The 18,045-nt window shown below is 33.8% G+C and overlaps 1 protein-coding gene across 1 annotated transcript; it reads left to right on the forward strand.

Moving 5' to 3' along the window:
• The first annotated feature begins 1,567 nt into the window (after nucleotides 1–1,567).
• On the forward strand, nucleotides 1,568–17,998 carry LOC146996748 (zinc finger MYM-type protein 1-like). The gene is made up of 3 exons (XM_085819654.1): nucleotides 1,568–1,808; nucleotides 5,334–5,578; nucleotides 16,583–17,998. The coding sequence occupies exons 1-3, from the start codon at nucleotides 1,568–1,570 to the stop codon at nucleotides 17,996–17,998; spliced, it is 1,902 nt and encodes a 633-aa protein (XP_085675780.1).
• Nucleotides 17,999–18,045: the final 47 nt, after the last annotated feature.

The raw sequence follows: 18,045 nt of genomic DNA on the forward strand, positions 1-18,045 counted from the left end.
AAATGTTTTTATGTCATTCGCATTTTTTAATGATTCAATAATCAGCAAATTATTCATGTGCGCATTAATAAGAATGTCTCTCCTTCCAAAACGGTCGTGTAAGATTTGAATTGCTGAATCATAATGTTTCGGCGATAACGGAAGTCCTTGAACGCAATTAGCAGCTGTTCCTCCTAAATACGCTTTCAGGTAATTAAATTTGTCTACTTTGTTCAATGATTCGTTATTATGTATTGAGGACTCAAAACTATTCCAAAAAGTAAGCCATTGACTACTGTTCCCATAAAATACGGGAATCGAAAGTTTTGGTAATTTAACATTAGGTGTATCTTTTATATTTTGCTGTGTGTTCGGTGCATTTAAGTCATGAATAAGTTCCTTAATCCGTTTCTTAAGCCTGAATTTCCATAACGTTATCTTCTCGCGATATTGTTCTGTAATTTCGAATTCATCTACACTCAGAATTGGTTCAACTTCCACATCGGCATTAGATAGCGTTTCGGTTTTAGCATTAAGCTGTTCTAACAATTCTTCGAGCTCATTAATACTACATTCAGATTTATTTAATTCACTTTCGATTTTCTTAAATAGTTTTGTAACGGCAGTTCTTAAGATACTTCTTTTCTTTTTTAATTTATCTACTTCAGCCATTATCTTTCTTAGATTCAAACACTTACACAAAAAATATACGTCTCATGAAAAACAAATATTTAACTCTTACTTAGAAAACAAAATTATTCTTTTGCTGAATACTTCAAGAACAAGTATTAAAATCTTCAATTTTAATATTCATCTTTTGAATTCACTTTATTAGAACTTTTCAAAAAACCCGGCGTCCCTGTTCGGGCGCCATAAAAATGTTGCATCAGGTTCTTCTATTTACAATAAAATTAATGTAAAATTCCTTACCTGCTGCATCTTCAGTGTTCTCGACGCCAGGCTTCTAATAATCACGTTTTCCAGTAAGAGTTTCTATTACTGCTAACAAGCCATCTTGTCTTTTAATTATTTATTGGAATAAAAAGCTAATATACACTATTTACAAGGTAGGTGATAATTATTTTAAGACAGTACATTTTTAGTTCTGAGTCTTTACGCTCCTCAAAGCGGTTCCAATCTCGACTGATTCTCGGAACTTAATTACAGCAAAAGTAAAGGAAGAGATGCCCGCCACCTAGTGGCAAGAATGTGACAATTATAATAAAATATTTTAATTTACTATATCAATTAGACTTATTACAAAAAAGTAAAATAAAAATTTAAACTGCCAAATGCATTTATAGGTTTTAAATCGTTCAATTTGTTAAGCAACTACAGACAGATTAAATTTGAGCAAGAGGTATCTCATACCCGGGGGGCATATTCTTTGTCCCTTATCTCCAACCCCCTTTCCTAGAAATGGGCGAAACCATTTGTAGCTGAATTCAAGGTGGCATTCTTGAAGCTGGGGAGTCCGTGAAGTGATTCTTCGAATACTTTTCTAGGAACAGTACGTTGGGGGTATGTGACACCAGCGCGCTTTCTCGCTTTTATCAGATTTTCATCCTCACTCTTTTAGTTGTTCAAAATGGGGCGGCATCTAAGTTCTGATAAAGAAATGAAAAGCTTGAAAAATGAGTTAGAAACCATTCCAACAGATGATAAATCCTTTAAAAGCAAAGAGGAGGCAGAATACAATAGCACTCCCAAGAACCTATATAGTCCTCATTACAAACATAGTCAATGCTTGTATGAGGCTCAATTACTTCCGCAACAGTGGAAGCACGCGCAGATAATTACGTTTGTCAAGCCGGGGAAAACCCATGAAGGTAGGAAGTAAGATGGAGTAACCCTAAACAGGTTTATCCCGTACCCTGCTCTGAAGCACCGGCGGTCCCTACGTGGTGACCAAAACATTGGGTCATTTACCATTAAATTCAATGGGTTTTGACGCGATCGGATGTAATTATAAATGTCATCTAATTATATATTTAGATAACATTTATAATCATTATAAATTAGATACATTTAATAATTAGATTTCTTCACAGTTGTTTATAAATGAATAAATTCTTCATTTCAAATACATTTATAAATAATTTAATGAATATTTATGTATTTTGTTAAAGGCAGATATATGCTTTTTGCAAGCACATGCATAAATACCCATATATATTTCATATTTTTCATTTCCGGCATGTGCAAATCTTTAATTTCTGTGCATTCACTATATTTTATTTTTAATTAACCCAAATAAGTAAAACGTGTAAGTCCAAAGGGATTATTTTTCAGATATATAAAATTAAAACGATGAGTTTAAAATGAGCAACAGTAAAGCCTCTCCTCTAAAAAATTTTAAAAGGTACATGTTACAATAATATATGGATGTGAAAAAAATTTATTTTATTTAAAACATTTTGGCATTTGGAACATAAAATAAAAATAGCGAATACTCTATCAAGGGTATCGAAAGACGTATGCAATTTTAAAGGTACCATAAGGTATTTTTCATTTTTTAAGAATAACATTTTTGTTAAAATTTATATTTTTGTAGTTCAACAGCTTAGAATTTTATAAAACAAATTCATAATCAAAATCGCTGTTGTTAGTTATCGAAAAATAACCAAGATGTGATTTTTGCGTAAATATCACTAAACTATACAAATTGCTATTATCTATCACACTATTAATGTTTCTTTCATGTGAAAATGTCCTTTTTTCGATTTGTATTGAACTGTCGTGTGTTGAAATACTATCAGAACACTGTCAAGCATTTATATTTTTGTAGTTCAACAGCTTAGAATTATATAAAACAAATTCATAATCAAAATCGCTGTTGTTAGTTATCGAAAAATAACCAAGATGTGATTTTTGCGTAAATATCACTAAACTATACAAATTACTATTATCTATCACACTATGAATGTTTCTTTCATGTGAAAGTGTCCCTTTTTCGATTTGTATGGAACTGTCGTGTGTCGAAATACTATCAGAACACTGTCAAGCAGTTTCTGAATGTAAACAAAGAACACCCCATCTGGTGACCGAAACTTCGAAGCAATGCTTCACTTCTAGTGCCGGTTGGCCACTCCATCCTTTCTTACCTTCATGGGAAAACCCAAAGGACTTAAACTTCTACCGTCCGATCAGCCTTCTCTCCAGTTTGGGAAAGGTATTTGAGAGTGTGCTCCAAAAGTGATTAACTTTTAGAAGATAAGAGTATTATATGTAAAGAGCAGTTTGGTTTTAGAGCCGGTCATAGTACCGTGCACCAACTAGTGAACGTTACAGAATTCATTGCAAACTCCTTCGCAAAAAAGAACACAATCGCCAGCTATTTTCTAGATCTAGAAAAAGCATTTGACAAGGTTTGGCATGATGGTCTCCTTTACAAGCTGCGCCTTGTTCATCTGCCCATCAGTTTTATTAAGCTCATGAAAAGCTATCTTAAAAACAGGACCTTCCAGGTGAAAAATTAATGACTCTCTCTTCAAGAAAAAGAATTAAAAGCGGAGTGGCTCAAGGAAGCGCTCTGGAACCGCTTCTGTTTAATATCTACACGAATGATATGCCGGTTCATTTGAATGCAAAAGTAGTGAAATATGCGGACGACACAGTAATTTTAACCAAGTCGCTAAAACCTCAGCTCGCGGTAGATAAACTTGAAAGCGCAGTGAATATCATAGCGCACTATTATGATTCATGGAAATTAAAAGTAAATCTCTCAAAGAGCCAAATTCTCCTTTTCAGACGTCATCGGAAGTTCATTCCTGTGAATGTAAATATAAAAATTAATGATCAACCCCTAGCAATTGTTTCAAGTACCAAGTATCTAGGAGTGGTCTTCGACTCACGGCTGTTATTCAAAGAACACACGGAGTATGCCTCCCGCAAAGCCCCCGCTGCTAGATCTATACCAGCTTAATAAGACCCACCCTACATTATACTGTGCCTATCTGGGCCACTGTGTACAAGACTTATAGACACAAACTACAGGTCTTTCAGAACAAAATACTCAGGCAAATTGTTAACTCCCTATGGTTCGTACGTAACCTGCAGATACATAAAGAAATAAAAATAAGACCCATAGCTGATCAAATTCTCACCATGACCCATAATTTCTATGCTAAAATAGAACTTTCTCAATACGAACATATCCGCGATCTGATAAATTATGATCCTACTATAAGAAAATGCAGCAAAACGCTTAAGAGGCATCTTCCATAACAGCAAATGGTGAAATGTGTATATATTGTACATAGTACTATTATCTTTATTTAATCTTTAATCTTCATTGTGTCATTTTTACCAGTGTCTTTGAAACTTTATAGACTTATGGACATGATCCGTGTACCTGGATCTTCAAAGCACTGATTTGTTATTTTCGTATTTATCAGTTTCAATCTTCTTATTGTTATATCAGAGACTTTGTAATATTGTGGACTTATGGACATGATCCGTGTACCTGGATCTTCAAAGCTCTGATTATTTATTGCTATCTTAGTGCAAAGTGTTTTTCACCATTTGCTACTTCGCTCAAATACCACCGTCCCTATATGTACATAGTGTATAGTTTCGGTAACTCATGTGCCTCAGTGTTGTGTAAGAACTTTAGTGTTTTTAATTTCTCTGACCAAGACTTCACTGAATTGTGATATCGACTATTTCAAGATGCATTGGCTGTGGACAGTTCACGGAAGGTTGATCCCCATGTGACTACCACTGACCAATCTGTGTTTTACTGCAAGGTGAATTTGAATATTTTGATTTAGCCAATCTGTTGCAACCCCTCAGTTGTGCCATTTGTCTTCTTTTAGATCACGATATTAGTTTAATTATTCCAATCTGGATAACATATTTCAAAACTTGATAATTATTAATATATCCAATATTTATCATAGCACGCGTTAGCTGCTTTGCTCGGAGTCTGTACTTGAGTGGGTGACCACCCACGTGACAGTCTCCTGCCAATCATCTGCCTCCGCTTAGCGAATACTGTCACAGCTCGAACGGCAATTCCAGATGCTACTCCACGTACATTTCACAAAAATTGACAAGTTTCGCGTAGTTGGCGCGGCGTAAATCGCCTTAATTAAAAACTTAAATACCAACGCCTTAGGGCAATTTACCAACAGAGACGGTTAAAGTAGCGGTTGGCTGCTAATTGCCGCCTAGCCATTGACTCGATTTCGATTTCGAATACAATAGCAATCATAATTCATCAACAGAGACTAAATTAGAAAGTGAGTCAAATGATCAAAGTTATGTTGGTAAAAACGGCCTGATACGTAAGAAAAACAAATTCCGAACCAATGTTAAGACTTGTTCTAAAAACATTACATTCAAAATTTCAGAAAAAGATGCATCAACACCGTTGGATTCCTGGTCTCTGCTCATCGATAATGACATGATAGAAATGACAATTCAATGTATAAATATTTACATCAGTTCTATTCAGGAACGATTTGTACGTGAGAGCGATGAAAAGATAACGGATGAATGTGAAATCACTTTTAGGACTTTGCATACATGTGGTGCTCACAAATCCTCTCACTTCAATGTAAAAGATCTGTGGGCAGAAGATGGAACTGGAAGGGATGTATTCCACAAAACAATATCCTGCAAGCGATTCCATATCTTACTAGGATGCTTTCGGTTTGATTTAAATATATCCATTGTATTTATACCAACATTGAATGTATTTTGTATTTTTCACGGTATAATATATGTTTATAATTTGTGGCATACTTAAGTCTATATTTCATCCTTTGCAAATGTATAGTAACACATTTAACTGTCTGCATCAATTTATTTGCTGCATAAGGATCACAAGTGTCATGATAATTTTAAATGTATATTTGTGTTACCAACACTGAATGTATTTTATATTTCTATTGTATAGTATTGTATAGTATCTACTGTATCGTATCGTATTATGGTATTGTTTTGTATTGTATAGTATCTTATATCAGTTGGCTTTATACAGGTTAAATATGTTAATTTTTATTCATTATAATCGTTTAATTAGCTTTTGTATTGTATTGTATATTAGTATTGTATAGTATTGTATGGTATCTTATATAAGTTATCTTTTATGCAGGTAACTGCATCAATTTATTTGCTGCATTAGGATCACTGGTATCATGACAATTTTAAATGTATTTTTGTGTCACCAACACTGAATGTATTTTGTATTTTCATCACTAGTGTCATGACAATTTTAAATGTATTTTTGTGTCACCAACACTGAATGTATTTTGTATTTTCATTGTATAGTATTGTATAGCATCTACTGTATCGTATTATATTGTGGTATTGTATCTACTGTATCGTATTGTATTGTGGTATTGTATAGTATTGTATAGTATCTTATATCAGTTGGCTTTTAGTACAGGTTAAATATGTTAATTTTTTTTTTTTTTTGTATTGTATTGTATTGTAATATTGTATAGTATTGTATAGTATCTTATATTCGTTAACTTTTATGCAGGCTAAATATGTTATTTTTATTCCTCATAATCGTATAATTAGCCTTATTGCATGTTTTTCCCACAATACCACGTGATCAAGTGTATTGTACCGCTTGCATTCTGTTACATTGTATTCTTTTATTTTTATTTCTTTTGGTATATCCTCTGTGTATTGCTGTAATCATTTACATTCCTTATTTCACTATGTTCTCTATTTTTATGTTATATTGTCATTAAGTCTAATTCTACTGTCTATATTTATTCATTGTATATTATTGGGCTGCCCAACATCAGACTGTACTTTAGCTTATGTATATTCTATATTTGTGTGTATTACACCTTTGTAAAATTTTTGCTTATTGTCCAAACTCGCCCTTTTTGGCCCTGCATGCTTTTGTTATTTTATTTAATAAATGTGGGGCCTGGGCGGTTGTTGGGACTGTCTTTCGTGGGCATTTGGTCTGTTGGACTGCCCCCGGGTTGAATTTGGCTCTGGGTTTGGGCGCCCGGCGCGTGGCGTCTTGTGATTCCTCTTTAGGCTCTAGATATAGGTGGACGTGGTGCTATACCGATTAACCTTTTGGTAAAGGGACAGTGCCCACGTCCTCCGTTGCTTATCGCTTATCGCTTACATTCGAAGTCGTCCGAACAGAAGAAATGTAGATAAACTCGCTCCCATAAGACACTTTTTTAAAAAATTCATCGAGAACTGTCAGAAAGCCTACACTGTAGGTGAATATGTAACAATTGATGAAAAATTAGAACCATTCAGCGGATGATATTGACATATTTTTATGCCATATTTAGCTAAAAAAAAACCTGCCAAATATGGCATAAAAGTATGTGCACTGGTTGATTCCAAAGTGTTTTATACGTGGAAAATTTAAATATACGCCGGCCAACAGCCAAAGGGCAGTTTCAGTTTGATAACAATGCAATGTGAAGCTTGATTGCAATGATAACAATGCTATTGTAAAGCTTTTGATGCAATCATTGTACAATTCTGGACAGAATTTGTAGATAAATGGTTGCAAATGATAGGAATACGACCCGATCCACCTGGTCTAAAAATAGACCTTATGATGTTGTTTGGTTCGCCTCTAAGAAAATAAATGGTATATGGAATACCAGCTATCTCAGGACCTACTAAGGAAGAAAATAACTATAGTCGGAACTGTAAGAAAGAATAAGACAGAAATTCAGTCGGATTTTCTAACGAAGAAACGGGAAGCATATTCATCAATTGCTGGTTTCCAGAAAGAAACAACGATTGTTTCTTATGCACCAAGGAAAAACAGAAGAGTTGTCCTACTATCAACTATGCACAATGATAATAAAATTGAAGAAAGCATTACAGTACTAAAAAAGGCCAGAGATTATACATTTTATAATCTAACCTAGCAGTAGATGCTGTAGATGAAATGGGAGCAGCATCTTCTACAGCTAGAGTATCAAAACGGTGGCCTATGGTGATTTTTTTCCTCGATTTTAAATGTTGTAGCAATTAATGCACAAATAATCTTACTTTCTACAAAAGAATCACAATCCCAGTTTGGAAGCAAGCGTTCTTCTCTCTAATCATTAGGACTGAAATTAGTGGAAGATTACATAAATGAACGGCGACAGCAAAGCATGCTTCCTTTGAAACTAAAAGAAAAAGTAATTTCAGGAGATTGCAACAGGGAACCACCATCTAAAAGGATGAAAAACATTTACAGAAGATGCGCCGAGTGACTTAAAAACAAAGACAAAAAGACGCGGTTTTTGTGAGAGAAATGTAATATTTGTATAGAACAAATGTGTTTACTCTGCCAGAGATGTGCAAAATAATTGTAAGTATTTCATTTATTATATTCTTTAAAATATTCTAAAGCCAATTGTTTTTTATGTTAATCCATATTTATACTGATATTTATATAATTAATGCAATTTAAAATGTGTTAATTGCTTTCGGGTATGACATACTCAACGATTCAACTTGTGCTCGTAATTTTGCAGCGCGTGCTCGCGGGTTAAGCAACTGCAGACATTAAATTCGAAATTTAAATTAAAGATCTTACTCTTCATCCAATGGCAGCGTTCTGTGAACTGCTTATAGGTGAGGCAAAAAGAAGATAAAGTTATCGCCTATATTTCATATAATCACAGCATTTCCCTAGGCGAGTGGACGATCTTGGATGGTGGATTAGTGCAACGTAACATAAAATCAGAAATATTAATAAAGTAAATTGTGAACAAAAGAAAAATGATTACAAATTAGCAACGAAAAATAAAAGCATCTAAAATTAAAAATATTTATACAAAAAGGAAATACTACTAAAGCGAACAATGAGAAAAAAAATTTATCAGGAATGATACACAATAAGTTACTTACAGTGGCTCACATTTGTTTTCGGACAGTTGTAAATTAGAAATTTATTTGATTATTATACTATATTTATACGAATTTTGTGCTTATGAAATTAATTGTAGTGAAATTTTATGTGAATTCTAATACTTTTTGTCTAATGTGACATGAGATGTTTGAGAAATAGAGCTCTGCTGGGAAAATTAGATTGCATGTCAAGTCTGTATTTTAACATTAAATAAATGCCCATCTCGCTAAATGAGCGAAATAACGACTGTTTTGGTGACTAATATTTGTCGCCAAAATTGGCGAAAAATCGCCGAAAGGCTCTAAAATTGGTGACTTTTTTCTATATTCGGGTAATTATAATTGGTATTGTGATTGAATTAATGTGTAATTAATCCCTCTATGTAACTCTAACCGTATCTGGCCCTTATATGCATCGAAAAGTGAAAGGTACTAGAGATTTCTCGGTTGCCGGGAAGAACTATATAAGACCGGGAAGACCTTTCTCAGTTGGTAATTTAGATCTGAATTCGAAGTATTGAGATATCCGTGAGATTTTTGCATTTAAATTTTGATGAGATTTTTGCGTAGAGCTCAACGTTCTTAGTAGTTTGAAGTGTAACTACTGATTGCTGTCTATGATACTGTGTATGATTGCTGTCTATAATAAATTAATAATAATTAAAAGATTTAAGCAAGGTGATAATTAAATCATAATTCATCAAATAATTCATTAAAACATTAAACAAGAGCAATTAAGGAGTTCTGAACACATGTTTCGTCCTTCTTGACCATTTAAGTGAACAGAAACAACTTAAATAAATATAGAATTTTTTTTTTTTTTAATAAAAATTACTCCCTATTCTCAAATAGCTACGAATATAACTCTCTCTAATTCAGATCTCGAAAAAAACTAAATAATACAAAAAGAAAAAAAGAAAAGCATTACTGCGTAAAAATAAAAAAAATAACTACCTTAGAAACTTAATTGCTTTCCCCGCAACTAAAATTTAATGAAAGTTAATCACTCTGTAATTGAAGATAAAATTTTTGTACGACACTGTTGATAATGTAATAGTTATAGAATAAATCCTAAAAACAACTAAAAGTGAAAGTATAAAAACACTAAAAACTTACTTGATATTCTTAAGCTGTATTCGTGATAATATGTGATGCAAAAAATGGCGCAAAAATTAACTCTTAAACATCTTACTGAGAATGTGGAGGAAAAGACGCAGATGATTTATCATTAACGTCTAAAATCATTGCGCAAAAGTGAAAAAACGACTTTTAATTTAAGATTATCGTCCTTGAGATTGTACTCAACGTATAAACTATGGAGGTAAGAAATAATTAATAATTCTTACCACCATGGTATAACTAAATCAAGGTTGTTTACTTTAATGTGTTGGCAAGAAATTTGGCATAAAATAATAAAACTGTTAATTTATTCTGAAAGAAAGTATTTTGGGACTGTGATGAAAAACAGAGTTGAGAAGGTTGGGGGAGCCGGACAAAATGGCTTATTAAGAGTTTAAAAATTATTCTGCGGAAGGCAAAAAGAGTAAGATTGAACAATAAAGTCTTCAAGCAATTCGGCTTCATTGCGTCTAATGAAATGAATATCAGGCCTTGTTAATAACAGCATAGAGTCAGAATAATATATATAAAAACAGTTCATTAAAAACATAATTACAGTATTTACAAGTCAATCATTTTAGTCACACCGCTTTGCATTTCTGCTTAAAGTTTAGAATAATGCGATCATTTCGTAATTAAGAAAAAGAAATTAAATTTGGTAGTTAATGCCTGCTCCTTCAAGGGAAAGGCTAATGAAATACTTCGAAATTTTATATTCTCTTAAGATATTGACGAAAAGTAATATATTTTCTTAAACGTAATTAATTAACTTCTAGAAATATTCCTGGTCCTAAGAAGTTAATTGTGAATTATTTGAATCTAGTATTTTCGTAGAAACGTTAGAATCCCAGTTAATTAATATTATTGTGTTAAAATTAAAATCCTTTCTTTTGTCATAAAATTTAATTTACTTCTAATCAAAAATATGTAAATCTAAATAGGTGATTTCTTTTTGCGTGGTATTAGTTTTATTAAGAATCTAGTTTGAACGGAAAGTAGTATGTGCTTATATTTTTTCAGAATTATTTATAGCAAAAATATCATGAATATACCTAAAAATTTTAGTAAATTAATTTTACTCAACTTGATTGAAAAACTTTGGGAAGTGAAATTTCTTTGAAAAAGGCATAAATTGCAAACTTGTGTTGAAAAATTCGACCTCATTGGAATTCCGTTTATTTGTTGAAAAACTTCTCTGAACTAAATGAAGTTATGAAACAGCGCACAACTAAGGCAAATTTTCCAATAGTCTTCTGTAACTACAGTCAGCATTTCAGGAAAAAGCGAAGGAAGAGTTAAAAGACTGTTGTAAATTTTTGTTAATGGAAGAGAGGTGTATAAATTTTCAGAATTGTAACAGCTGCGATTTCTTTTATTTCAGCATTTTTATGTGCGGAAAGAACTGGAACGTTATTATTAATAATCCAATTGTAATAGTGCTCTTTCTAATGCAAAAATAATATCACAATTTTTTTTGAGAGCAAAAATATAGTTGCTTTTTTGTTTTTTCTAGTACCATTAGCAATAAATCTAAATTTAACGCGAGATTTATGCAATTTGGGCAAGGGACAGAGGTTAGAAAATTTGTTGCAGTCTGTAAGGACTGAAATCTTGACTTTTCAGTGAAAGGCTTTGATCTTGTTGGTAATAGATAAAACACTGAAATCAGTGAGCCTGTGAATAATAGGTTGCTGAAGTTCATTTTCAAAAAGCGAGTAATGACTTTTTTTTTTTTTTAATGATACTGAAATGGTTACTAGCTTTGTTCACTTTTATAATCAGAAAATTCTGCTTAAGTTCCAAAACTTTATTTCTAATTTCAGGCCTGTTCAGGAAAAAAATAAATAACGAAACTTAGAAAGTTTATTTTTGATATTCTTTAAAACAGAAAATTTCCAATTTAAAAATATAGTAGTAGGAAAATTGATTTTGTAGTTAGTTCTAATAATGATTTCAATAATGTCTTTTTTAATAGTTCTGAGGCAATACGTTTTGTTGACTTAATAGATTGGTCTAAACTTCGTTCCTAATTTCATTAGTTGTCTCAGTTTTAGGACAGTGATTAATTAGATTACGGCAAAGCACTCGAGGGCTATCTCGCCTTAAGGGAGGGAGGCCTTCGTGGAGGACTTTCTAAGGGAAACTGGCTCGTATACACGTTACACATGGTGAAACCCCCGAAAACGCCCATGCAGCCAGCCCGTTCGCGGGATTCGAACCTAGGACCGAACTACCAGTGTTCAGCGACGTTACCGCTAGGCCGCTGGTGGGCTTTAGGACAATGAAAATGTTCATACTTCCTATAATTATATGACCGTTGTGACTATCAATATAAGGACGATTTTCAGGAAAATTGTAGTAAGACATGGCATTACATTCTAAATCGTAGTGGTTACTAAGAGATCTGCTTAAAGTTTTATGTATTTAAAACAAAGCACTACTTTTTAACTGAGAGTAGGGAAGAGTAGCTGATTAGACTGAAGCTTTCACTAAAATTAATTTAATCGTAAATAGGATGAAGAAAGTTAATTTTACAGTAAACTTTATTAGCCATTAATTTGCCAGCTGCTAATTTATATTTAAAAAAAATCAATCACTATATATTTTATTATTTAAAACCTTTTATATTTTGGAAGTAATTTTGGTACTTACGTATTAACGCAACCAGGCCAAAATTCGCATAAATTGCCAAATTTGGCGACCCTACTTACGGCAACCCTACGTGTTATACGTAGTTTTATAAAAAGAGCATGTGGAGATTCACAAAATTCTCCTGCATTTGTAATTTATGAGAAAATAGCAGTGTACATGGATAAAGTCAAGAGTGTGCGCAATGCCATTTTTGTGCAATTCTGGGATGTTTTTTTAAGTAAAAATAAGTCGACGTGTACATGGTTATGGCGAATACGGTTTTCAATCAGTGCTAAAAGCAATAGCCAAAAGATTTCTGCCGAAAAAATAATTCTGCAACTTATTCAAATTCGAAACCGGAAGGGTTTAATTGCTATTTTATATTTTAAAACAAAATAATATAAAAAACTGTATTAAAAATTATCTGTAATTAATAAATGTACATTTTCTTTCTATTCATACTTTTTTACTCAAACTTACAAATCGCGCCAACCTGGTTGCGATAATACGTAAGTACCGTAATTTTGAAATACTATTTTATGATTAAATGGATGGAGTATTTTAAAAACATATTTAGCGAAATATTCAGAATTGAATAGTTTGTCAAATTTATTTCGAAGTAACGAAATGTTTAATGTCGAAAATATTTGCCTTCTCTTTCAGTTTCAGTACTAAAAATCATAAATTGGCGCTAAATTTTAGAGTTATTCGTAAGTCTAGGTCCTTGAAATTCTAAAGAAATGCTCTTTTAAAATTGTTTTGCGGTATTACTGTTGAATTGAATTTTATGGTTTAAGTGCGAAGAACATGATATTTGATAAATAAAGGTAACACACAAAACGTTAAAAAAACGCCCGTTTAAGCGTAATTTAAAACCTGAATTTTTTTTTTTTTTTTTTTTTTTTTTTTTTTTTTTTTCCCCATGTAGAGCAGAAAAATCTAAAACCTGGTTCCTGGACAGTAATATCTGGGTAAAATCAAAGTTTCAAGGAAAATGAACAGGAATTGCGATCATAGCGCGCATTTCTAGTGCGCAATTCGCAAAGTATAAAACCAGTAACACAGGCGAAAAAATTATCTTTTTTTTTTTTTTTTTTTTTTTTTTTTTGTTGCTGCCATTGTAATTCCGTAAAGAAGTTACTAAAGATGCCATTACGACGATATCGAAAACCTTACAGACAACTAAACCACTTCGAACGTGGTCGCATTGTAGGGTTGCGTGAAGCTGGGTTGTTATACCGAGCAATAGGCCGCCACCTGCAGCGTACAGTCACTGCTGTGCAAAGATGTTGATAGCAATGGTTGCTACTAGGAAATTGCCGACGAAATGAAGGCTCTGGAAGGCCAAGGAGCACAAATGCGAGGGAGGGATAGGATGAATGTTCGTCAGGTCCGAACCGCCACAATGGTATCATTATCGACTATTCAACGCACTACAGCCACGTCTATACCTCCCGTGGTACCGTCCACCATCTGACGGCGCTTGTCTGAGGCGGGGTTACGCTCACACAGGACACTTTAAGATATTCGCCTTTACCCCATAACATCGTCAGAGTCGTCTGGAGTGGTGTCGCAGTCGATCATCATGGCTGCCATCAGATTGGCATCGTATAGTGTTCAGCGATGAATCCCGCTTCACTCTTGAAGCAGATGACCACCGTGTTCGTGTCTGGAGAGGATGGGGTTAGCGGTCCCAATCAGCCTTTATTTTACAAAGGCATACAGCCATAAACCTTAGTATGATGGTGTGGGGCGCTATTTTTTATTACAGGTGACAGGTGACAGCAGGGGTGGACACCCGGGCGGCTTTCATAGACAATTCGGGTATTGTCCACTTCCTGCAACCAATCTAGAACTACATCCCCACAGGGCCCATAAGAACCTCATCGGGAGTTTATTGAAAAAATATATGTGCTCTTACATGGCAATATAGGGGCCTTGAAGATATTACATACCTTGGAGATTTTACACACCTTGAAGATTTTACCTACATTAGCTATAATACATTTGCTTTAATGATTACTAGGGAATACATTACTTACTGTTAGTATTTGCACATAGAAAGTAATCTTTGAACATTTTACATTTATTACATGAATATGAACATAGCTTTATAATTGTAAGAAGGATCTTTGGATAGCCTATTTCATACAGTATATATAATACATTTGACATTGAGCAGTACATAAGCATAACTTTCTTAGAACATTTCACAGAACTTATTACATTTTGCCCATGTCCCAAGTTTAGGTTGTAACATCAGGGCCGGATTAAGGGTGTCGTAGGCCCTAGGCACTCCAGCAGCGTAGGCCGCGAAATAATAAACATTTTTTAACTGAAATTGACCGCTAATATTAAGTAATAATTTTGTTGTAGATATAAATCCGAAAATGTGATGATGCGGTAAAATAACATTATTTTCTTTTGGGATTTTAATGTTTTTATTTTTCATAGAGCCATTTTCAATAGCCATAATTCCAGAATTGAGTTTATCTGCAACAATGCAACTTTTATATCTACCAAATTCCATGCAGAATTCCAGGGTTTTAGTACATGAACATGACAAGACATTAGCCGCCGGGAAAACCTCTCGGACGGGCACATGCGTTTAACACAGTTGGCCATGTTTCCATGCCCACTACCAAACGCTTGCGCGCGATCGAGAGGTTTTCCCTGCTGCTAAAGTCTTTTGTTTTAGTAGCTCAGTTGTGTAATAAGTTAATATGTAAACACTACGATAGAGCGTGTATGCCTGTGCTTGTATTTAATCACGCTCAACCCCAAGTCAATCTTTAGTTTAAAAACTGGAAGTTAAATTTATTATAAGTAAGGTAAGTAAAGGAAAGTTGTTTTTATACTCTACTTATTTCAACCTAGTTTTTGATTCTGGAATATTGCTTCATTCCATTATAAATAATAGAATTTTCATTTTATCACTTCTTATTAGTATAATAGTCCGCCGTAGAATGCAGCACAATGCAAGGAACTTTGAGTAGGCCTACTATGGGGTGGTTTGGCCATACTATTGTAAAAAATCTCCAGTAGTAGTCGTAGAAATAGTACAGTCCAAATCACCTTCGGAATAGCTTAATTTTAATCCATACTCGTAAATCCGAGTTTCGTTTTTACAAGTTTAAAATGCATTTCTTAACAAATTTAAAATAACTTTTTAGCTTTCTGATAGCATAATAAAAGCGACGGGCGCAAACTAAAATGTATATTTAAAGGTGACGAGAAGAAGGAGAAAACAAGTTTAAATTTTAGTTTGTGCGTGCCCATCGCTTTTATTATGGTATATCAGAAAGTTAAAAATTATTTTAAACTTTTAAGCGCAATTTATAAAAGCTTTTTTTAAATATTTTTTTTTTTTAGCAAAAAATGTCTGATGGATATAAAAGAAAACACCAAAGTGGACATGAAAAACGCAAAAAGAAAGAGAAAGTGAGTGAGTCGCTTAGTAAAATTAAAGGTTCTTTATTGAAATATGTTAACATTTCTATGGAGACAGAAGATAATGCAGATGCGGTAGATATTTCCTCGATCGAGGTTAGACCTAAAGAAGCTGAGGCTTGTTGGGACTCGCAAGAATGTTCAACCAATAAAACTGAGAATGTCACAGAAGACGAGGCTGACGGGGGTTTACGAAATTTTAACGACGCTTCCAAGCAGGTGGTGCCTGAATCACTACCAACAATATCAGCCTCAAGTATTTTCAGTTCTGATCCAGCACGGTGGACAACCATAAGCGCAGATCTTATCGATTACTTCTCTCGTAATCACCCTGTGCAGAAATTGGATATAAACTTTAAGTTATACGCCACTAAATTTGGCGAAATAATGAGATGTCCATCACAAGATTATTTTTTCAGAAAACTGAACAACAATGATATTATAAAAAGGGACTGGTTGATATTTTCCGAATCTACTGGCAAGTTTTTTTGTTATAAATGTATTTTGTTCAAATCGGACCTACCTGGAAATCCAAACCTGTGTAACCAATTCCTTACAGGCTAATGACTGGAAAAACGCACATTCGAGAATTTCAAGTCATGAAGTGTCAAAAGAACATTTTGCATCTATTTCTGCTTTAGTGAACTACCAACAAACTAGAAAAATTGATGAGACGTTTGATATTGTCAAGGAAAAAGAAAGCACATATTGGACAACGGTTTTAAGAAGAGTAGTGGAAGTAATTAAGTTTTTGGCCGAAAGGGGACTAGCGTTTAGAGGCGATAATGAAATACATGGTGATCCTAGTAATGGCAATTTTCTTGGGTGTATCGATCTCTTAGCCAAATTTGATCCGTTTCTAGAAGAACATGTAAGAAGATACGGTAATCCAGGCCGCGGAAAAGTATCATATTTATCCTCCACAACGTATGAAGAACTAATAATTTTACTGGGGTCAAAAGTATTGGAAAAAATAGTTACAGAAATCAAAGAAGCCAAGTATTATGGAATCACTGTGGATTCTACACCTGACGTTAGCCATACGGATCAACTCTCCATAGTTATTAGATATGTCTCAAAAACTGGAGATATATATGAAATATTTTTGATGTTTGTTAAAATAGAAAAACATGATGCCAAGTATCTTTTTGACACTCTAATTTCAGTTTTAGAAAATCAGGGAATAGACCCAAAATTTTGCAGATGTCAGTCTTATGACAATGCGGCTAATATGAGCGGAGTGTATTCGGGAGTACAAACTAGATTTAGGGAAATCAACAGCGCAGCCACTTGGGTACCATGTGGAGCTCATAGTCTTAATCTAGTTGGCACAGCGGCGGCAGAAAGCTGCTTAGAAGCTGTAAAATTTTTTGAAATTTTGCAATCGCTCGACAATTTCTTTGCAGCGTCCCCTCAAAGATGGTCTAAACTAAGGTCTTTGGGAAGTAAAATTTCTGTAAAAAGACTTTCAGAGACCAGATGGTCAGCACGTTATGAGGCTGTAAAAACATTATGTGCCCATTATGATGATATACGTGGTATTCTTACAAATATTTCAACTAGTGAAGGTATGAAACCTACAACAGTGATTGAGGCACAAACCTTAATCCATCAAATGAATACTTTGGAGATGGTATTACTCACAGTTATTTGGGAAGATCTACTAAAACACGTCGATATTGTAAATAAATCTCTTCAAGAACCTGGCATCGAGTTTAACACGATGGTGCGACTTTACGACAGTTTAATTCAATATTTATCTCACTGCAGAACTGAGGACATGTATAATAGCTATTATCTTAAGGCAAAAGCTCTTGCACCAGATTCAGAATTTAAAGAATCCGAAACTAGAGTTCGTAAGAGAAAACGACAGTTCGATGAAGGGCCAGATGAGACTCCCTCTCGCAGTGCCAAAGATTCCTTTAAGATTAATGTTTTTTTTTTATTGTTCTGGATGTGCTTTGCGCTGAAATGACAAAGAGACGCACTGCGTATACCAGCCTTTATGACACATTTAGTTTT

The sequence above is a fragment of the Stegodyphus dumicola genome, chromosome 6, assembly GCF_044657685.1.
Source record: "Stegodyphus dumicola isolate Sdum_Otavi_A_Nest chromosome 6, ASM4465768v1".
NCBI classification, from domain to species: Eukaryota; Metazoa; Arthropoda; class Arachnida; order Araneae; family Eresidae; genus Stegodyphus; species Stegodyphus dumicola.

What these genes read in the sequence shown, in the direction of transcription:
- LOC146996748 (XM_085819654.1), top strand. Translation starts at nt 1,568, where the DNA reads ATGGGGCGGCATCTAAGTTCTGATAAAGAAATGAAAAGCTTGAAAAAT. An exon ending in GCCGGGGAAAACCCATGAAG is followed by an intron (nt 1,809 to 5,333) that starts GTAGGAAGTAAG and finishes TCAAAATTTCAG; the next exon opens with AAAAAGATGCATCAACACCG. An exon ending in AAGATGGAACTGGAAGGGAT is followed by an intron (nt 5,579 to 16,582) that starts GTATTCCACAAA and finishes AATTCCTTACAG; the next exon opens with GCTAATGACTGGAAAAACGC.